General features: G+C 38.1%; 1 protein-coding gene across 2 annotated transcripts in view; it reads right to left on the minus strand.

The window, feature by feature from the left end:
* The window catches only part of mfn2 (mitofusin 2), a 57305-nt gene that overhangs the window by 7181 nt on the left and 26117 nt on the right, over positions 1–24007 (minus strand). For both annotated transcript variants that reach the window (XM_028807458.2, XM_028807459.2), the window contains 11 exons: positions 19136–19298; positions 14734–14858; positions 14271–14379; positions 7776–7883; positions 7531–7684; positions 4520–4587; positions 2606–2727; positions 2389–2515; positions 2172–2276; positions 1979–2081; positions 1461–1681 (listed from right to left, as the gene is read on the minus strand). In XM_028807458.2, the coding sequence (XP_028663291.1) occupies positions 1461–1681; positions 1979–2081; positions 2172–2276; positions 2389–2515; positions 2606–2727; positions 4520–4587; positions 7531–7684; positions 7776–7883; positions 14271–14379; positions 14734–14858; positions 19136–19298 (1405 nt within the window). The remainder of the gene's footprint in view (positions 1–1460; positions 1682–1978; positions 2082–2171; positions 2277–2388; positions 2516–2605; positions 2728–4519; positions 4588–7530; positions 7685–7775; positions 7884–14270; positions 14380–14733; positions 14859–19135; positions 19299–24007) is intronic.

Consider the following 24007-nt stretch of genomic DNA (forward strand, 5'->3'; position numbering starts at 1 on the left):
CAGGTGGACAATGAAATAAACTGGAGTGGTGTAAAACACATTAAGCGTATTTCCCCAAATTGGCGAAACTTGCAAAAAATTACCTGTGCATCCCTGCCTCAAGCAGCCCTTCTGAGAAGGCTTTCAGCACTGGAGAAAATGTTGTAACAGGTAACCATGCTGCTATGAAAAGAGATGCTGTGGACAGACTGGTGTTTCTGTCATACAACTTGAAGTTTCCGCAGTAGATTTTTACAATTGTTCTATTTTTTTCAGATATCTTTGGGCAATTTTGGACAGAACTTTAGGTTAGCAATTTGGTTAAAAACATTACAGGTTTGTTTTTTTGTATCTTTGTGCAATATATGACAGAACTTGTTTACAAATCCTAATTTTTCTTCCTGTGCAGTATTTAACAGAACTTTGGATTTTTACTTTATAGGACAGTATGTTAGATTTTTGTTCTTGCTCGTATGCTGCACAATTCACCTTACAGCTGGGCAGTTTGTTTATCCAGACTCTAATGTTCATGCCCTGTAGTTAAATGATTAGTATTTTATTCTCTTTGGATTAAGGATAAGTGTTTGTTTAAAATATTCTCATTATAAATAGTTTTGCTGGTCTTTTTCTGCAATTTTTTTCATAAATCCTATAGGCCACTTTGAAATGGTTTACTCAAACTTGCACCATTTGATCTCAGTAATACTTTGACTGCTGATTTAAATGCCTATGTTATTTTACTACAGTTTTAAGTAAATAAAGTTTTCCTTAACTGTTATTTCCATTAACCTCATTAGTAATTTACAATGAATATCCTATTAACAAGACCAAGCTAGATCAATAAGACTTTTACAAAACACATTTTTAAAGGATGAAAAATATCATAGGGTGGCACGGTGGCGCAGTGGGTAGCGCTGCTGCCTCACAATAAGGAGACCTGGGTTTCCTTCGGGTACTCCGGTTTCCTCCCACTGTCCAAAGACATGCACGTTAGGTGCATTGGCGATTCTAAGATGTCCCTAGTGCGTGCTTGGTGTGTAGGTAGGTGTGTGTGTGTGTGTGTGTGCACGCATGCCCTGCCCGGGGTTTGTTTCCTGCCTTGCGCCCTGTGTTGGCTGGGATTGGCTCCAGCAGACCCCTAGTGACCATGTAGTTAGGATATAGCGGGTTGGATAATGGATGGAAAAATATCATCTAATCATTATCATGAAAGTCCTAGAGATATATTGAGATATGTTTTGCCAATATCGCACACCCTACAAAACATTCAAAACCACTGCAGATTTTGTTTCAAGAAAGGTGAATACTCCATATAAATGAGAATTTGACTTAGGAAAATCTACATAAAAAGGATATTAAACTGATAAACACCACATACACAACTCTGGGTGACATAATTAGGTATGTCAACCTCTTCATAACACCTGAAAATGAGTGGGTTGAAAAGCTGATTAAATGTAACTTAACACGGCAAACTATACCTGGTCATTGTACCCCAAGAGTGCTCTCCGACTGCTCTTTGGCCCTAGGAATCTATTCACCAGCATGGTCCAACCCAAGGAAAAATGGAAGCTGATATCCTCTTGGAAATCACTGCACAGTTTATCACAGTTTAGGTCATAGCTGAGGCTGAAACACTTCCGAGGAACTAGCATATCCACCTGAGTCCACACATTTGCTGGAAGAAGAGGTTTCATTCCATCTGCAAAGAAGAGTCAAATGGTTTCTTTATTAATTATTTAAACTAAACACCCATCAGCTTCAAAATGAAAGCCCCTTTCTTCAAGCAATACTGTTGTCATATTTTTTCTGCCACCTAACTGTAAGGATGTTTTGCTATTACAATGAACACTGTTAAAAAATATTAGTTGGTGAAGGTAAGCTTAAAGCATTAGCAGATTCTGTTGCCAGTGAAGCAATTTGATTCAAAGTTATTCAGGATCCCACTCAAGACTGACTTTTCTGGTAGTTCATGATATTTAAAAGCAAAGTCACTCACCTATCATGTCTTTCTGAGTGTTCTGCAAAGCTGAAGTGATAGCATTGGAACAGCGGTCAGACATATTACGACCTAAGCCTTCTTCAATGTGCTTATGTAACTCCTAAGAAAGACCAGACACATCTGCATAATTTACATGAAAAAGTAAAATGCTTGCTTACGTAAACAAAACTATTTCAAGCATAATCCTTACATTTTTGTACACTTTGAGAACCACTTGTGAAGAATGAAAATCCATATGGAATTCATCAACTAAAACATGAAGCCGTCTAATTTCTTCTGCCATTGCATTGGAGACCTGCACAATTAAAGCTCACAGTCATAAGGCAGTTAGATGAGCACACTGTACATCTTTTTTACATTTATTTGACTCACACTAAAAATTCAGAGGCTAATTGTTTCTCTTTTACCTGTTTCTCCACCTCCTCAGTGATTTGCTTAATTTTCCTCTTATAATCTTGGGCCAGCAAATCTAGCTGTTTATCTAGAAACTCTAAACGATCCTGACGCTCCTCTTTCATTTCAAGGCAGTGAGCACTAAAGGTGAAGAGTGTACATGAGCACCAAAGTTAAAAACAGTGTCAATTGTAAAGGTCCTCAAAATTAAATTTTTATATTGCTACAAACCTCTGATCTTGTGCAGCCACATGAACCGATTCCATTATCTGCCTCAAGGCTTCAGATATTTGCTTGGCCCTCACAGTATGCTGCTCAAACTTTGTCTTTACGGCCGATTGTGAAATGCATTCCTGAAAAATCAATTTAGAAGAGATGGCCGTGACTTTTCTTCTTAAGAATACATGATTTTTAAATATCAGTTAATAAAAATATTGAACATACAGAAAAAGTGTTTTAATATCATCATGTTTATGAGCAACTACTTAGCAAAGGTATTATTATTATTATTATTATAATATCTAATAATAATACATTTTATTTATATAGTGCCTTTCCCGTGCTGAAAGTGCTTCACAGAAATTCAGAGAAAACAAATCATAATATTTGGGTCCAAGTTATAGTAGTTCATAACAAAAAAAAAAAAGTTAGTATAAGGTAACTTTAGGATTTGTTACTTTTTAGGGGTGTTTGGGTGATCCAAAATATGGCCCCTTTCCCGTATTCTCAAATATGAAAGCCAATCACCTGCTCTTGCACTTTCAGTCTTTGTTGAAGCAAAATGGCCAATAATAAAGGCACAGGAGAATATCAGATTGCTGGTATGCTGGTATATTGGGGTAAAGAAGACATTAACAGAGTTTGCACACAGTAGTGACAGATAGAACGAGAGATAGAATCATGGAGGGAAGCACTGATGTTAGACATTTTGAGCAAGCTGCTTGCCTTAGCCGAGTGTACAAGAATTTGGATAACTCTCCAGAGCAATATGCATTGATATTGATGTTTCATGAAGGAACAGAGACGCCAATGAGTTCAAACTAAAGCAATGTATTGTTAAATACAAACAAGTAATACCAGAGTAAAAGGAACTGAGTTTTGGGTACTCTCTGGAGAAAACAATTAATGCAAATCAGCTGTATAACATGTAATGTATATTTAACAATAAGTGAAGCTGAAAAGGGGGCCTTTGTCAGGGGTTTTGCTGCTAGGGATTAGAGCAACACCTTGGCCGATACCATGAATTGTTAAGTGTATTCAAGTTTACAAAATAAAGAGGGCTATATATTAGAATTATCTCTGTACGTCTGAAATTACAAGCAACTGTTTACAGTCTTGTTGTAGGTGTGAAAACTTTGTTAGGTATATAGTTGTTTTTTGTGTATTTTCCCCAAGATACTTTACTCAGCATTTTAAAATACCAGTTTTTGATAAGTTATATCTACAATACTCAGAAGAGGCCTCATTTTTCATCTATATACAGAGTTTACAGGGGAGGTCGATTTTCATTAACATGTAACCTTGCACAAAGAAACTGGGTAATGACTAAGTTTGCATTGTTTTGCAGTTTCATATCTAAAAACAATACAAACTTACAAAGGTCTAATAAGCAGCACTAGTGATTCAGATCGAGATACTTACATCATTTGGTAAGTCCCATCTGCAGTTTCACTTAAACCTTACTTATTTGCTACTCTTCGGATGCAGTTTAATAGATGACGGTATGAACTACTTAAAAACTAGACCTGTACAGCTACTAGACTAGCTACAGCCTATATTTAAGTAAGCAGGTCTAAATCAAAAAGTTACCAAAATATATAAAGGTAAATTGATAAAATTGAGAAAAGGTGGTTTGGGCGTTCATATGTATGGCCTTTTTTGCATTTTACCATGAGACTTTTTTAAATGCTACATGTGCCTGCAAAGAACCCTATGAAACCCCACCTAATAAGTGAGTGTTAAAACACTCGATAAACTCTACGTGGCCTGCCCTATATAATTATAAGAGACAGCGATGAGGGGTTTAGTACAATATATCCTGAGACTAAAAGAAAGGCAATATTCCTTAGCCATGATAGTCCTGGAAAACAGTTAGCCACTAAATGCAATAATTAATACATTTTGCAGTGTAGATAATTCACTGACCTCAAATCTTCTTTCAAAGTTTTGAAATTCAAACATTCTTGCTTGAAAGCCTTCAGCTAATGCACCACCTATAAGCAGAGGAGCAACAATTACTGTAACGTAAACCAGAATTTAATCATGCAAACACCCTAAATGGCCAAAATGTTATTCACACCAATTGGTTTGTAGTTTTTTGAATTCTATTAAAGCATTTGCTTCTTTTGGACTACATGAACTATTTATTTTATCTTTTTGCTTACGCGAGTGCTTCTAAAAAAGATCCACTTCTTCTACATAAAACAAACTTACTTTTTGAAAAATAAATATTGAAGACTAAACTCTTTTTTATCATTTAAAAAGGTTGTTTTCTGATGTAAACCCCATGTATATCATATGCATGGTTTCATTAACAATTACCTAAAATGAAAAAAAAATGAATTGTGGTACCATTATTGGTGCACCAAAACCTTAATGCTGAATAACATGACTACAAACCACAAAACAAGGACTGTTATCTCAGATAAATACATTTATAATTCGAAGTTATACATCATAATATGAAAGGTCCAATTTCAATAATTCAACACAGGGGAAAAAAGCTTTCTACACCACATATTTTTTTCTTACTCATATTAAGTTTACTTTGCCATTTTAGCACTTTGTAGTTAACTACATTTTGGGGGAACTGTTTTATTCCAATACTTTTAAAATAATTTTATTTATTTTGTAATTGTTCAGACAATTACAAACTACAAGCCCAACCCCCACAGCAGCGATGGTGATGCCACCATACTGGATGAGAGGAACAACTTCTTCGCACGGTTTGAGGCGCAGAAGAGCCTGCAAGAAAAGCAAAACCTCGCTCCACTGACCAGGTACTCTGTCTCTCCATAACTGACATGAAGAAGACTCTATCCAGAGTCAATCCACACAAGGCTACAGGACCTGACAACATACCTGGTCGTGTGCTCAAAGAATATGCCAGTCAACTGGCTGGTGTCCTTACAGACATCCTCAACACATCTCTAAGCCAGTCGTCAGTCCCGGTATGCTTCAAGTCGACCACCATCATACCAGTGCCGAAGAAGTAATTAGTGACATGCTTAAATGACTACCGACCAGTTGCACTCACGCCAATCATAATGAAGTGCTTCGAAAGGTTAGTCATGTCACACATAAAGACTAATCTCCCTGCCTCCCTTGACCCTCTTCAGTCTGCGTACCGGTCAAACAAGTCAACTAAGGATGCCATATGCTCTGCCCTTCACCTCTCCCTGACACATCTGGATAAAAAAGACACGTCAGGATGCTATTCATAGACTTTATCTCCTCCTTCAACACAATCATCCCTCAAAAGTTGGTTGTAAAACTGAGCAGGTTGGGCCTGAACACCACCCTCTGCAACTGGGTCCTGGACAGAGAGGCCCCAGTCAGTTTGGATGGGCTGCAACACTTCCAGCATCATCACACTGAGCACTGGAGCGCCGCAGGGCTGTGTGCTTAGTCCACTACTCTTTACCCTGCTGACTCACGACTGCACAGCCGCGCACAACACCAACCACATCATCAAGTTTGCGGATGATATGATGGTGCTGGGACTGATGAGCAGGGATGATGAAACAACATACAGAGATGAGGTGGAACGGCTGTCCGCATGGAGTGAAGACAACAATCTATCTCTCAATCTCGACAAGGCAAGAGAGATAATCGTGGAGTTCAGAAAATCACATCCTGCCCACATCCCACTCAGCATCAACGGTTTAGTACCAAGTTCCTCGGTGTGCACATAACTGAGGAACTTACGTGGATGCATAACACCTCATCACTAATCAAGAAAGCCCAGCAGAGACTACACTTTCTGAGGTGGCTGAAGCGAGCAAGTCTTCCCCCTTCCATCCTCACCATGTTCTACAGAGGCACCATTGAGAGTGTTCCGACTAGCTGCATCACGGTCTGGTATGGCAACTGCAACATTTCTGACTGCAAGCGCCTGCAAAGGATAGTGAATACAGCAGAGAACATTATTAGGGTGCCTCTCCCTTCAATACCGGACATATTTTACAAACGCAGTGTCCGCAAGGCATTGTGCAGGACCCCTTATACCCCTCACATGGAATTTTCACACTTCTGCCATCCAAGAAAAGATACTGCAGCATCAGAGCCAGATCTGCCAGCCTGCAGGATAGTTTTTACCCCCAAGCTGTCAGACTCCTTAACACCATGCTGCCCACTGGGATCTTCCATACTGCCTCAACCACCTCTAAAAACAGAACTTTTATACATGCAAGCCACTTTCCTGGAAAGACTAGTGTGCATGTAGAAAAGAACTGAAAATCTCATACTGACCTTTAAGTATTTTGACATTCTTGACATCCTTCTGCTGTGAAACATTCTGACCTGTCATTGTTTACACATGTCTTAAACAACTATTATCATACACTTATAATTTCTGTATTAACTATATCTTTTATTTATTTATTATATTACATATCTATTGACTATACTTATGTATCTAGATTACAAATACCATACATTGCATCAATGTTCATATCGCTTACTACACATCAATATTGCTGCTAGTTCTTTGTCTCATCTTTGCACAATGTCCTGTCTTGTTTGTGTTTTAAATTTAAATTAAAATTTTAATCCTATTTGTAATTTATTATTTGCACTTCAGGTTGTTACACTGTGGACCCGGAGCTTCACAATTTCGTCCATCTGTCCATCTTCGTCCATCTTGCCTTTGACTATAATTATAGTAAACTATGTAAAAATACTGCGGTGGGTTGGCACCCTGCCCAGGATTGGTTCCCTGCCTTGTGCCCTGTGTTGGCTGGGATTGGCTCCAGCAGACCCCCGTGACCCTGTGTTTGGATTCAGTGGGTTGGAAAATGGATGGATGGATATGTAAAAATAGGCAACAGCCAAGATAAATACAATGGTCAGAAAATGCTTGAAGTCTATATAGCAACAAACACAATGAATGCTTGCCTGATGCTCATTCCTACAGAGTAAGACATAAAAACTAATACCTGCTTCTGGCATCCCTTGTGCTTTCTGAATCCTTGCCTGCAGTACCTCTTTTGCCGACACAAAGAAGATTCGATCACTGGCTTGAGCTCTGTCCACCACACCAAGCTCATCCACCAAGAAGCTACTACAACGGTCCATGTGTTGCCGCCGCACCTTTATACAGAATACCATAGGACACAGAAAGTCAAAATCCAGGTGCCATACAAATACTAACAGACACAGAGGTAAAACTGTCTTCACTCACTTCATCCATATACTCTGGCTCTGATGCTGACGCATCCCATCTGTTGTTCAAGATGAAGATATTTGGCCGGGACAAGCGGTCATTCACCTTGTGGAAGAACTGTTTCTCCTAAACACCAGTGGAGGGAAAAGCAATACTGCAATTAGAATGAAAAAACTTCTTTCATGTTAATTGTGATTTTCTTTATTAAAACCTGTTGTATTATAGTGCCCACTTGAGGGATGATGTTAAAGCTATTTAAAGTCTGGTGTTGAGCAGAAATTTGGAACAGCGTGGGGGAGCTGCTAAGGAAAAACCTTAGAAAACACTGGTCTACAGTGATCCCTCGCTATATCGCGCTTCGTCTTTCGCGGCTTCACTCCATCGCGGATTTTAAATGTAAGCATATGTGAATATATATCGCGGATTTTTCACTGCTTCGCGGATGTCTGCGGTCTACAGTACGTGTGCTTCCTCAGTTGATTTGCCCATTTGAATTCAAACAAGGGACGCATTTGAATTCAAACAAGGGACGCTATTGGCGGATGGCTGAGAAGCTACCCAATCAGAGCACGCGGTTAAGTTCCTGTGTGCTGCTGATTGGCTCAGCAACGGAGTGCTGCATTAACCAGGAAGTATAATCTCACTCATTCAGCATTAATGCACGTTACTGCTAATGCTTCAGGATTGCAGAAAAGGTAAAAGTTTTGGATATGTTGAAGGAAGGAAACAGCTACACTGCTGCAGGACACAATTACAGCATCAATGAGTCCACGATTCTTTTTATTTAAAAAGGAGGAAAAGCATATAAGATCTACGGCCGCAGTGTCCTTTAATCAGGGCGCAAAACGAGTTGCAAGTGGACGTGATAAGGCAGTAGTCTGGATGGAATCTGCTTTAGGGATTTGGATTGAAGAGTGATGGAAGAAGAACAACGGCGGTGCTAAACAGTCGCCTGAAGAGGCTCCTTTAGAAGAGCTGTAACGCTATCCTTTGTTCTGCAGTAAAATTAAACTCATCGTTATCGGACAAGTCGTCGTGTCATTGTTGGTGAGTAACCATAATTAATTATTTACGTACAGTACTTATTACATGTACATAGTTTAGTGTCGCTGTACACACATTTTACTGTATACAATTTTTCTTGCATTGTACGTATTTCTTGCTGGTGGCCTGTCTGTTGTAATGGCTGTAACGTATGTGATATCGGAGACGCTCGATATCTTTAAAATAATATTTAGGTGTGTTTACATACATAATTTCAACGAATCTTACCTAATATCTAAGAGAATACAAAGGGTTTATGCTGTATAACTGTGCGTGAAATGTTTATAATAGTGTGGGAGAGTTTATAAGGGCTTGAAATATATAAAAATAACCATATAAACATATGGTTTCTACTTCGCGGATTTTCTTATTTCGCGGGTGGCTCTGGAACGCAACCCCCGCGATGGAGGGAGGATTACTGTATACTGTTTTAGCCGGAGTTTGATGGAGAAGAGCAGAGATAAAAACAACATGGCAACAGAAGCAACAGTTGCTGCAAACTCATAATTCTGGTTTCACCAGACACTTTGTGCATGTATTTATTTTAATTGCATAGAAGCATTCGATTAGGTATATTATTTATTATCACAAAAAACATATAATCAGATTAATACACATGCATGTTTGATGAACACAACATTCATGTATTATATTTTTGGAGGGGTTGCATTTTATGCTCCTTGTATAAGTATGAGAACACTAAATATTTAGTCAATGTATAATCCGGGTGTTTCAGTTCATTTAGATTTTCAAAGTTTCATTGTTAAGACAGAGCTTTACATGAAATCATATAATTTGCAAAAATTGTCATATTAAAATGAAATTCTCCAGCATACTGTAGACTGGAATCGGTCTGTCTAACTACAGCTTTTATGTACATTTCAATGCTGATTTACAGTTTAGAATACACAACATTATGTACTGAAAGAGGAAGCAGAAAAAGAAAAACAGCTGAAATTACATTTCATAATCTATCTCTTGCAGAAGCTGTCTTTATTTCCATCCTAGGCCAAACGTGTTTGCCATCAGAGCTGCAACAAGGCTCAATGAGAAAAAAAAAGTAGACACAAAGCATCAAATGATTTTTTCCTGCATGATTAACTGTCTTTGTGTAAGGTCAGTTTTCACAACATAAAAACCTAATTGTCATTCATTTAAATGGTAAGCAGTTTTCAGAGTTCCCTGGCCCCAAAAAATGATCCCCTTGTTTGTTCAAACTAGTGCTGGGTGGTATGACCAAAATTCTATATCACGGTATTTTTCAAAATTATACCGGTTTCACGGTATTGGACGGTATTTTTTTTTCCCCATGCATGAGTGGATGTTAACCACATTTTCCACTGCAATTACTGGCTAAGAATAACCTATTCCACTGTCATGAGAATTGTACATTGTACAAAAAAACATTGTAATGTGCACACAATTATTAATACAGGTTTGCATGGCCCCATAAAGTGATAGTTTTCGAGGATAGCACTAATGAAGAGAAGGAATCACAATGCATGATAGATGCAGTCAAAATATAGAGCCTTTTTATTGAACAAAGTTTGCAAACAACTTAAACTAAAATTTTGACAACATATTTTCAACCATCCAAAGAGGCATTTAGACTTAGTAAAATATCCAGAGGTGCTTGTCAAAAGTTGTATTGCACTGAACATGTCTTAGAAAAGGAATAAATAGTAAATATTTTTTGTAAACCAACTACACTTTGTTAATGTTAACAATCTCTGTCCACTGACACGTTAAAGTGACTTTTTAAACAACTTTACAATCATTAAACTGCATAATATTTAAACTAATAAATAATAAAATACAATAAATAATAGTGCAACTTCCAGTAATAATACTATTACTTCCAAGACTTCAAAGCCCAGGTGCATTACACAGTATTCACCAAATTAAAATAAAATAAAACAAGTGCAACTTGGTGATGACATCTTTACCAACTGAACTATCATTAAGGCAAACTGCATTAATATGGACCTTGCTTCAAGCTAAGCTATATACATAAATAATAAAAGTACAACTTGCATTTATAATGCTATTTATGGTATAGCCCTAAGGAAGCGTATTAGGGCCACGATGAAGAAAAAAAAAAAATACGGACACAGTGAAGAAGTAAAAAAAAAAAAAAAAAAACACTATGTCGAGATTAAAGTCGACATTTCCACTTTATTCTCATAGTTTATTTTGTCATTAAAGTAGAATGTCGTAAACTAAACTTCATCCTAAAATCAATGCTTAATTTACTAGATTTTCTCAAACCCCATCATAAGTTATGTAGCACATTAAATGCTTTGTGTTAAGTGTTCCCCGACCCAGTTGTTAAATCGCTACAAGCTTCATAAACTGACTTCCTCTGCGCTAAGAGGAGGCGCCAGCAGTGATCGCCGCACAGAATACATTCACTTCATGATATTCCTGCTCTCTGAAAATGTAGAATGCCAAGATAAATTTTCATGATGAAATGCATTAAAGCAGGTATTAAACATGTATGGTAGTGCTGCTCCCTCGCAGTAAGGGGTCCCCAGGTGTACATTCAGTGTAGAGAACTTTATGGCAGGTGTGACGAGGCTGCAAAAAACTGGATGTATGAATGGGTATCGCACAGGTTTAACTTAAATACTGTGTAAATATTGGGTTTGTGATCTGGTGGTCGGAGACACAAACACAGAATTCAATGCATGTTCTTCTGAGCGGGCTTTCTTTATTGCATGCGTGCTGTCTCTGTCTGACGTACCAAACCCGCAGTTCCTATCTTTCCTTTTTCTTTCTCCACATAACCAATCACCACATGATAAATGTCTTTGTGAAATTAAACCTAGTTATAAACTTAGACCACTGAGTGTTCAGAACTTATGAGTGTTACATGTTTAATTATGCCATCCATTCAGGGTTGCACCCATCCCAGCAAGCATTGTGTGCGAGGCAGGAGCAAATCCTGAACGTGGCGCCAGCACATCACAGGGTGAATACGAGCAATGTATACACTAACAGGATCAATATAGCCTTATAAATCCCCACATCCTACATGACTTTGGAAAAAAAACAAACAAGCCGAGTAAAACCACCAGAAATACATGCAAATTCAAGGCAAGAAACACCAGGGACCCCCTTACGGCGACACAGCAGTGCACCCTTAACGCCACCGTGCCCCCACATGATTAATACATGCTTTAATGCATTTCATCATGAAAATGATATCAAGTATTTATCTTACCATTCTAAATGTTCAGGGAGCAGGAATATCATGAAATTAATGTATTCTGTGTGCTGCCTGCGCCTCATCTTAGTGCAAGAGGAAGTCAGTTTAAGAAGCACGTAGCAATGAATATGGCACAGGGAACACTTAACACAAAGCATTTAATGTGCTACATAACTTATGATGGGGTTTGAGAAAATCTAGCAAATTAAATATTCATTTTAAGATGAAGTTTAGTTTACGACGTTCTACTTTAATGACAAATTACGAGAATAAAGTCAATACGTTGACTATAATCTCGACATAAACGCCGAGAATGAAGTAGAAATGTCGAGAATAAAGTCAACATGTCAACTTTATTTTCGTCATAAGCGTCAAGATTAAAGTGGAAATGTCAAGAATAAATTCAACATGTCATTATCCAGTAGTATAGAAACAGTATTCACACATTTGAACATAATGGTCCACATTAGGCCTTTTAAAACCAAAGTATCTACAGACAACAGACACGGCTCCTTTATTCGGCAAAAGTTCTTCTGTGTCATCATGTTCAACTTTATCGTCTGCTACAGCTTCAGTTTCAGAATGTTCTCTGTCCGTTTTCACCGTTCAATATCTCCATTAGAGTATGTACTCCACTACATTCGTGTTAAGTGGTGCAGCAGTGAAAAAGGTCCCCCCTTAAACAGTTTCCCGCTGAGCCACGTTCCAAACGTTGTTTAGGCTATTTAAACCGGTGTTGCGGTATAAGAAAAATCCATATCATAACAAAAATAAAAAACAGTTTTTGGTATGAACCGGTATACTGCCCAGCACTAGTTCAAACAACATCAAAATACTTTAAAAACCTACAGAATCAGTTTTTATAATATTAGTTACCACAACAATCCCCAACAAGACACTACCCTATATTTAATATTGCATAATAAGACTGTTTACCAATGCTTTGTTGATTTATTTTACATACAAAGGAATGGCCTTTCTGTCTTTCTTAGGTTTTTTTCCAACAATCATGATCTTTTTTGGAGCAGCTATGCTCAGGATAATGCACAAGGACATGTGAGCAATAAATATGGCAAACAGATTGAATAATAGCATTTGAACACACAAGTATGTCTCATTGCAGTCTGCTGAACAGGCTCTATCTGATTCAATAGGGTTTCAACAACAAGTTTTTATATAACACATTTTCATACAAATGATGTAGCTCAAAGTGCTTTACAAGATGAAGAAAGGAAAAAGTTTAATAAAAATAAAAATATAGAAGTCTGAATGCAGCATCGACTGTGAGAATAACTCAGATTATGATCTTGTGTCGCCAACATCTAGTTCAGTCCCAAATATTCAGCCATAAAATGATAAAAGGTATCAAAAAACTTTTCTGGATAAACAAATTTTCATAAAGTGTTTTTGTAATTTGGGGGATGCCTGCACAAATAAAAACTGAATAGTATTCAACATGTATTGTTTAAGTATGAAAGCTTAAACAAGATTATAAAGATGAAAAAACCTACATCCCCAAAAATGTGCATAACAGAATAACTGGCTATCCTCAATTGACCTCTTTACAATCTGGGTATGTGTAAGTGGGCCCTGAATTATTATGGTTTCCTGCCTTGTGTCCAGTTCTGCTAGGATAGGCTTTGGTTGCACTGGATTAAGCTTGTTTGAGAACAGTATATTAACAGTTCACATCACAAAGGTTCACCCAGCAGAAAATTCATGATTATGTAACAATGTGTTGTGTGTGTGTAAATGAATATTATTCGATAAATTTTAACTTGAACTATAGAAAACTAAGATAACTGAAATCCATTTAAGCCTCTAAAAAATTTAAGTGGGGTGGATTGAGTCAAGGACTTTCCTAATTAGGTACAACAGATTGATATTTTTGTCTTTAATGATAGGACTTCAACTTAGACTTAAGTCAAAACCTATGCACCTAAAAAATGAGTCAGTGCAAAAGCATTGCTGAATAATTATCATTTTACTCACTGCTATAAAGAGTCACTTTTTTGTAAAATATATGTTGTGAAAGATACTGTATATATCCTTGCAATATTGTGGACAAAAATGAAAAAGAATTACATTGGCTTTGTGACATTGGCCAATGTAGCATCTAAATACAGGAAGTGCTTTCTGTGAATAATAGGTTTCAGTTCAATCAACATCTTTAGGAAATACTCTTTGATTTTCATGTTTGTAAAAAAAAAAAAAAAAAATGTTAGTGCAGCCTAAATAATTTGAGTGAGAGACATTCTTACCGTCTGCATCAGTGTTGATTCAGAGTTTGCCACCAGTACAAAAACATCAGCATCAAGACAAAATTTATCAATCCAGCTATCTAGCTCTGTAGTTACATCAATGCCAGGACTGGAAGAGAACAGACAAACATATACATTAAATTAACAAAGATAATTGTGTCTCCTAACAGAAGGTGTACTAAAAAAATGCAAAACAAGATAACAGAAGGAAACATCTTCAAGATAAATCCACTTACAACAATCCCATAATTACACTTGCAACTGGTTGCAAGTCATAGAGAATTCAAGGAAACTACAGTTGACATAGCCTGTACAATATTTAAAATTTGAAAAACATTTTACAATTTTTTTTAAGATGGATAGTAAGTTCAAGTTATTATCTCATAACCTAAGGGAAAAAAAAAAATCAGATTCATGCAACTGAGTTAGGAACCAAAACTAAATTACAGTAGGATTTATATACCTGTCAACCAGAACTAGATCATCTCTCAACAAAGCACACTTTGCTTTTGGCCACATTACACACACTAAGCTGCCAGCATTCAGATTTTCATCCTGATGGAGGGCGTGAGCCAGCTGATTTACTGTCTGTAGATGGGAAAAGAAGAAATCATAAATTTAATACTTCAAACTTCAATTTGTGCTTTAAGAAAGAAGAAATACAACCGATCTAAAGTTTTTTTTAGCATCAATGTCTAATAAGGGCACATTTTACACGAAGGAAAGATGCTAATTAGATAATACATTTTGTTTAGAAAGACTGCTTCAATAATAATTGAATTGCCAAACACATTGAGCTTGTTGATGAAAAAACTAAAAACCCTAATCCATGCACCTGTCACTATTGGATTACTGTCCCTTACTTGATCACAGAGAAACTGACATAAATAGGCCAATTTAAGCACCTTAAGTGGAAGAACACATCTACTTAAGAGATATCCTTTTAAGGGTTTAGAAACACCTGTGGAATCTAAGAGGTGTGAAAACAGTATCTTGAAACAAGCACAAATGGGCAGCAAATCTTAAGAAAGAAACAAATCAGATTATTGATTCATTAGATATTTGGCAGAAGACGATGGTCTTGATATATGAACAATATGTAATATTTATTGCATATAAACTAATGTTTATGGTTCTTTAATTTACAGTAATTTACATTTTTCATTGAAAGTGTTACTGTTGACTGAGGTAAAATGTATTTGGGGAGCTGAGAATTATTTAATAAATCAGTCTTTATTTACCATAATGCCTTTCAAAAAATATAGTAATACAAGATGCTGTAGAAAGTGTGCCAAATACAATTTACAACACAAGATAAAACTGCAAAACAAGATCATTCAAAATATATTTTAAAGCAGTGGGAAATGCACAATAAAAAAATCCTGCACAAGAGAAAAATATGGACTTTGTAGTATATAGAAATGAAATGACAGATAAGTGTTAATAAGGAGCCTAGGAAGAGTTAGCATTACCTAGGTACTGAGCAAATAATGAATTATCAAGATAGAGCTGGACTTCATTTATATTAATCTGTTTGAAAGTATTTTGTATCTTTTATCTTTGCATCTTCATGTGCTCCATCATATAATTAACTCTTTTAGGGCGGATGTCGACTTTTGTTGACAGGAGGGGTTGAAGGCGAATGTCGACAAAAGTCGACATCCAGGGATAGGGGGCGACAATCAGCTGTTAATGGCGACAAATCTCACTGTCACGTCACAGGCATTCCCTCTGTGCTTGGAGGAATGCTAGACTCGTTGACTCGGCAACTAAACCTTGCGTGTGCGTGAGTTGCGAAATGTAAACAATGGCAAGATGGCACCGACATGTGAAAAGGCAGCGAAGCGAGTGCAGAAAAGAAAACACTCGGCAGACGATGTTTTGCGCATTATCGCGGAGTCGGACTCTTGATTTTTCAGAATCGGATTTTATTGGCAGTGATCAGGAGATCGAGCAAGAGAGTGAGAAGCAGGCATCAGCTGATCAGACACCAGACGCGCCAGCGGATCAGACGCGCCAGCGGATCTGCTGCCAGTTGAGTGCCTTCGCGCAGCCGATGCATCTACGGCAAGGTTTGCATGGGTTAAATACACAGACATTGATCCGTTGAGAGCCGATCTGGCTACCGGAGTTTACAAGACGGCATGGCTTGCTGTTGGACACGACAGATCACCAGCTGCTGTACTTCAGGCTGCTCTCTCCTGATGCTGCTTTTCAGCTACTGTCAGACGAGACAAACAGGTAGGCAGAGATTTTTTTTGAATCGCGGGCTGCGTTTGCATCGCATTCTCGTTTTTCAAAGATGGAAACCCACAACGAAAGACGAGATGAAGCGCGCTGTAGCATTACAAATAGAGATGGGACAGAACTGATGATATAACTTCAGGGAGCATTGGTCCAAACGTGTTTTGTCCCCTGGTGGCTTAGGTACGTGCTGCTGCAAAGTTTTATTCACTTCTGTAATAAACAGAAGCAAATCCCATGGGGTGAGCCAGGCTATAATGCCATACATAAAGTTCATAAAGTTTCAGAAGATGAAAAGAGGTGACAATACGGTTTTCATGCAGGCAGAAAACTTGGTGGCAGTGGCATGGCACGATGGCAAATGGGTGACTTGTCTCTCTACAGTACACACTAACAATACAGTGGTGTGAAAAACTTTTGCCCCCTGCCCGATTTCTTATTCTTTTGCATGTTTGTCACACAAAATGTTTCTGATCATCAAACACATTTAACCATTAGTCAAATATAACACAAGTAAACACAAAATGCAGTTTGTAAATGGTGGTTTTTATTATTTAGGGAGAAAAAAAAATCCAAACCTACATGGCCCTGTGTGAAAAAGTAATTGCCCCCTGAACCTAATAACTGGTTGGGCCACCCTTAGCAGCAATAACTGCAATCAAGCGTTTGCGATAACTTGCAATGAGTCTTTTACAGCGCTCTGGAGGAATTTTGGCTCACTCATCTTTGCAAAATTGTTGTAATTCAGCTTTATTTGAGGGTTTTCTAGCATGAACCGCCTTTTTAAGGTCATGCCATAGCATCTCAATTGGATTCAGGTCAGGACTTTGACTAGGCCACTCCAAAGTCTTCATTTTGTTTTTCTTCAGCCATTCAGAGGTGGATTTGCTGGTGTGTTTTGGGTCATTGTCCTGTTGCAGCACCCAAGATCGCTTCAGCTTGAGTTGACGAACAGATGGCCGGACATTCTCCTTCAGGATTTTTGGTAGACAGTAGAATTCATGGTTCCATCTATCACAGCAAGCCTTCCAGGTCCTGAAGCAGCAAAACAACCCCAGACCATCACACTACCACCACCACATTTTACTGTTGGTATGATGTTCTTTTTCTGAAATGCTGTGTTCCTTTTACGCCAGATGTAACGGGACATTTGCCTTCCAAAAAGTTCAACTTTTGACTCATCAGTCCACAAGGTATTTTCCCAAAAGTCTTGGCAATCATTGAGATGTTTCTTAGCAAAATTGTGACGAGCCCTAATGTTCTTTTTTGCTTAACAGTGGTTTGCGTCTTGGAAATCTGCCATGCAGGCCGTTTTTGCCCAGTCTCTTTCTTATGGTGGAGTCGTGAACACTGACCTTAATTGAGGCAAGTGAGGCCTGCAGATCTTTAGACGTTGTCCTGGGGTCTTTTGTGACCTCTCGGATGAGTCGTCTCTGCGCTCTTGGGGTAATTTTGGTCGGCCGGCCACTGCTGGGAAGGTTCACCACTGTTCCATGTTTTTGCCATTTGTGGATAATGCCTCTCACTGTGGTTCGCTGGAGTCCCAAAGCTTTAGAAATGGCTTTATAACCTTTACCAGACTGATAGATCTCAATTACTTCTGTTCTCATTTGTTCCTGAATTTCTTTGGATCTTGGCATGATGTCTAGCTTTTGAGGTGCTTTTGGTCTACTTCTCTGTGTCAGGCAGCTCCTATTTAAGTGATTTCTTGATTGAAACAGGTGTGGCAGTAATCAGGCCTGGGGGTGGCTACGGAAATTGAACTCAAGTGTGATACACCACAGTTAGGTTATTTTTTAACAAGGGGGCAATTACTTTTTCACACAGGGCCACGTAGGTTTGGATTTTTTTTCTCCCTAAATAATAAACACCATCATTTAAAAACTGCATTTTGTGTTTACTTGTGTTATATTTGACTAATGGTTAAATGTGTTTGATGATCAGAAACATTTTGTATGACAAACATGCAAAAGAATAAGAAATCAGGAAGGGGGCAAATAGTTTTTCACACCACTGTATATGTGAGAAAGTGCAGCAACAGACAACTGAAAAATAGGCACCAAAGCAACACGTATTGTAAGGAGTGTAATGTGGCAATGACTGAAATTGGCTGCTTTGAGCGAGATCAGACTTTGCTGTGTAAAATGTATGTGATATGTATGTGAAATCATAGAGTATGCAGGCTCATACAACATGCAAGACAGTAACATTTGTCAAAAGTAAATATTTTTTGTTGATTTGATATGTTAAACAATTGCTTTGTGTTCTTTTTTAAAAAATGTTAGTTTTTGGAAAAATATTCAGCCCTGGGAGAAAAGAAACAAAAAAAAAATTAGCCCTAAAAGAGTTAACAAAATTTATAATTGAATTTTACCCGAGAACTTGCTGAATGCACTCACCACCTGCATTCAATGAAGAGAGCTGTACAAAAATAACCTAAGTTGAACTGTACATACAGAGGAGTCAGAGAACAAGCTAAACTATAAAAGTGAAAGGGTGAACTTTCAGGCAAGATGTTAACATTAAATAGGACAGAGCAGTTATTGAAAACAGGCCAATGTTACAGAAACAGAATCTGACTTTTTGCCCTAAAAAACCTGGTGCATTCAATTCGCACTCACTTTGATGCTCTTTTTCTCTTCAGAACCCTCTGTCAGAAGATACGATTCCCTTCCATCTGTCCCCTCCACTCGCAGGAAGCAGTTAGTCGTGTGCCCAATTCCAGATGGGAGAACTTTGTCCCATAACATTGCATTAATCACTGAGCTTTTGCCATTGCTTGTCCTATTAAAAACATAAAATTTAATTTTTGAAAGAATCTCAAATATCAAGCATTTGGGCAATGTAATTTTGGCCAAGACACTAATGAATCTGATATATTAGACACACACACAATATTAGAGGAAGCACACTTGAGAAAGGGAGACTTGGATTATTAACTTTATTGACAGTTAAATTGATTAATGTTTGTTTCAAAAGGATACAGTGAGACATAGTACTTGTCATCACTACGATTTATCTGTTCCTAGTTTTGAAATCTTTGCTTGAGTACTGGTACTAAAAATACGACATTCAGTTATACAACTATGTTAAATATGAGAAAAAAAAAACATCTCTGAGTTTTGTACAGGAATTATAATTGTCTAAGGCTATAAAAAATTGTCCACAATGATTACATTTTTCCGACTTGATGACGTTTCACTTTCTTGATTTTCATGTAAAGACATTTTCTTTTCATTGCTAGACAGAATATTATAGGTCTGGCGTCTGTCAGAGTTTAGTCTACTGACTAATCCTAGCATACTTGTGTGACAGTTTTTTATTACTGGAAACCTACTGGGAGCTTCTCTATCATTTCGACTTTGAGTGGGCCCTTACTAAAGTGTTTATCAAAATTGGATTCCTTTCAACCTTTGATGCAATCATAAAGTAAAGGAATCAGAAACAGAATTTTGATTCTGTGCCACAACAAACTGAAATTGGAGGCATAAAGCTGTTCATTATGCTAATACAGGGCGAGTATTTTTAATCCGAAATGCCCAGGACCAGAACTATTTTGGATATTTTTCAAATTTTGGAATATTTGAACATACAAGTAAATCAAACATTAAAGACAATAACCACAAATAATAGAAGATGACGCAGTATAACACGTTTGCAACGGCCTATGTGTAGTGTGAACACATGCAGTGTAGCACTCACCTTTAGTCTAGTTGAAGCGCAGGTCAAATGAATATGAATGCTCTACTGTGGGATTAGACCACTGTTGAACAATACATCATAGTAATCTTCCTTTGGGCAGAGGGCATGAAACCTGCTGAAAGGTGAAAGCTGTTTCGATATGTGCCATGGTATGTACAGATCCATAGCTGGTATCCACAGTGGGAAACGTAATCCATCAGTGTTCTCTAATGAAGTAATTCGCTATGTTGATGTGGGCTTGTGTGCACAATGTTTATGGTTGACCAGATCGAACATCGTCAGTTTCATTAGTTGTTCCTGTTTAATCCTTTTGACCCATTCAGAAACTTTCCATTGAGTCATGCTGTTTTCACTTTTGCGCTGAGCCAAAATCTTTCGATGAATTTCAGCAGGTTTTACTCCCTCTGCTCAAAAAAATCTCACAACAGCGTGTTGTTCAACAATGGTGTAATCCCACAGCGAATCATCCATGTTTATTCAACCTTGGCTTCAACTAGACAAACAGCACTGTGCGTGTCTGAACTAACAATAAGCCATCACAAACCTGTTGCACTGTATCGGCTTCTGTCTGTTGAGTTTACCACATAATGTTCAAACTCTCGGATATACCCTCACACATAATGACATACCTTGAGAATACACTTGATCAAGTACACAAATGCAGTCAAACCAGCTAAATGCCAACTCACACATACAGGGAGGTTCACTCAAAAGATCCCCAAATATTGTGTAATAACTCTCACTAGGACGAAGCAATCTGAACGAAACAATGTGCTACTCAGTAAATGGAGCTTCGAACAAGCCAGGATGCCCCTGCGTTGGAGCGACTAGGTAGGCGCCAGACAGCCGTTGCAACGTTTAACCTTTGTTTACAATGTCTGGGTGCATACCGCTAGTACCCCTTCACTTAGTCACTCGACTTCTCATCAGAATGGTGGTGTACAGTATTGAGCAACATGTCTTCATGGTGCAAACCTACTGGGTCACCAATTCATTTAAGCGATGTCAGAATCAACTTGATGATCGTGAGTTAACAGAAGGTTACTTCCAGCAAGACTGAGCAATGTGTCACACATCAGCAAGGAGCATGGCAGAAATTGAGCCCTTCTTCGGCAACAGGGTAATTTCAAAGGGGCTTTGGTCACCATGGTCACTGAATCTTGACACCACCAGACTTCTTCCTTTGCGGTATGCTCAAAGGAAAAGTCTATCGGAACAAGCTTCGCACTGTGGAATTTGCAGTGAAATTGCTATCCCCCACCTCCCAAGAGATGGTTGCTGATACATTCAGGAACATGGGGTGCAGAGTCAAAATGTGTCTGGCAGAAAACGGAAACCACTTCCAGCATCACATTTAATGCAATCAATTACACATACATTAACATATATAGCTTATTTTTTTGGTTCAGACTGCTTCATCCTAACGGGAGTTACAACAGAATATTCAGGGCCTCTTTCAAGTGAATCTCTCTGTAAAATTCTTATCACTGAACTGTTATTATAATGTGCGTTAACATGAGAAACTTAATAAATCTCATAACTGATAAATATGACGCATAGTCTGCATTTTAGTTTCCTTTCAAAAGGGTCAATTCTGTATATTTGCACTAATTTAAAGCAGTGTCTGCTTTTCCTAACATGATTGGAGCAATTTACTGCATTCCTATTGCAATAAGGGCACCTAGTGAAAACGGAGCTTCTTTATTAACTGTAAGCAGTGACATTCCATTAACGCAAAGTGCAGGTGTTGTCATCTTGCTCCTAAATCCCCTGTGCTCATACTGAAACTACACACAATATCTATAGAGCATCACAACATCTCAAGGGGAACAAGAACAACACCCCCATTTAGTCAATCGAGTGATGGTGCATCATGGTGCTCACTGCTTCACTTGGGACCTTAGCTGTCTTAGCTTTGTGGCACCCCACAAAGGACAACCGTCCCTCCCAAATGAGAATGAATAAATTATAATAATAATTCATTACATTTATATAGCACTTTTCTCAGTACTCAAATTGCTATCTGCGCTTAGAATCTGCACATAAAAAATAAAAAATTAGACGAAACATAGTTGGCATCATATTGGCGCTCAACAGAGTTTTGGATTTTGGACCGTTTTAGATTTTAGAATTTTGGATTAAGGAAACTCAGTCTGTAATTGGCTTTGTATTGCTCTGTCAGCTTGAAATATCTGTAACTAGAATGTTAGCAGCACAATGAAAAAACAATTTTAAAATACAGAAAGCTTGTTTCTGAGATACATAGCATAGCATAAAGAATTCAAGAGCCAAAGTAAAGGCGCTGCACCTTTCTGCAGTCTTATTAGAATTTTTGGTTATGTTCCAAGTGTAACACGCCAAACTTATCTCACAATGTGGCAACTCCCCAGGGGCCTCATGTATAAACGGTGCGTACGCACAGAAATGTTGCGTACGAACCTTTCCACGCTCAAATCGCGATGTATAAAATCTAAACTTGCCGTAAAGCCACGCACATTTCCACGGTAACTCATTCCTTGGCGTACGCAATTTATCCGCCCGGTTTTGCAGACTGGCGGCACCCAGCGTCAAAGCAGTGCTACTGTTCCTGTGTGGTTACTCTTTCTTAGATCCACATCCACGGCGGCGGCTTTATCAAATACACTGAAATTAACCGCATATCGTTCATAAATTTAATGCATCTGATTGTAATTAACCTGTAGCAATATAATGGTCCACAGAATGGTCAAACTACTGTTCCTGTGTGCTCATCCTTTCTTTCTTAGCTCCACATTCCTGACGCGGCTTTATAAATACACTGAAATTAACTGCATATTGTTTATTAGTGTAATGCATCTGATTGTAATTAACCTGCTGCAATAGAATGGGCCAGGGAATAGCCATAGTATTCCAAATACCAGAACTGCTTTAGCGTTGTTACGCTCACTGCATCTTGTTCTTCTTTTTGCTGTTCCCGTTAAGGGTTGCCACAGCAGATCATCTTTTTCCATATTACTCTCACTGCACCACTCGGAGTATTTATATCACTGTATTTGAGTGTGAATCACAGATCTACATCGATCAGAAAGAGAATTATCGGTATACAGTTTCAAGTACACACTACCTCAACCACGGCAAAAAGCGTCAAAGCCTTTCCTGTACGGACCTCGCGTTTCAGAAACAGTTTCATCCCAAGAACTATAAACGCACTCAATCACCTCACTGTAAACTTACACTACAGTTATAATATTGCACAACCTGCGCTACTTTATAAAGCGCGTATGATGGCAATATCATTTTTAAGATGAAATGCAGCAAAATGTGTTGCTTATAGTATACAGATAAAACTTTAACTTCATTTAAATAATCTGTATTGCTAATAATTAAACATGTGAGGACACGGTGCCGCAGCGTATAGCTAGTTCAAGGATAGCTCCGGCCTTGCGCTGTATTCTTGCTGGTGCTGACGCGACACTGGAAGGATTGACGAATAGAATAATTAAACATGTACTATTGTACGAAGATATTTCAATGTTCCTTAAAAGTTTTGAAGAATCGGCATTCTAAGCTTACAAATGGCTTAACGTCTATTACAGAGCTGATTGTGTGGTGATTGGAGAAAGAAAAGTATGGACAGGAATTGGAGGTTAGTACGTTTGAAAGAGACAGTACTTCTGTAATAAATTATTTCATCGAAGATCACACATGGTGCAGCAAGCCTCTTGCGTGAGCTATGAACAATCACTGCGCCACTGTGTTCCCATGTTTAATAACATGCTTTCATTCTGATCATCATGAAAATGATATCACGT

The sequence above is a fragment of the Erpetoichthys calabaricus genome, chromosome 8 (assembly GCF_900747795.2).
Source record: "Erpetoichthys calabaricus chromosome 8, fErpCal1.3, whole genome shotgun sequence".
NCBI lineage: Eukaryota > Metazoa > Chordata > Cladistia > Polypteriformes > Polypteridae > Erpetoichthys > Erpetoichthys calabaricus.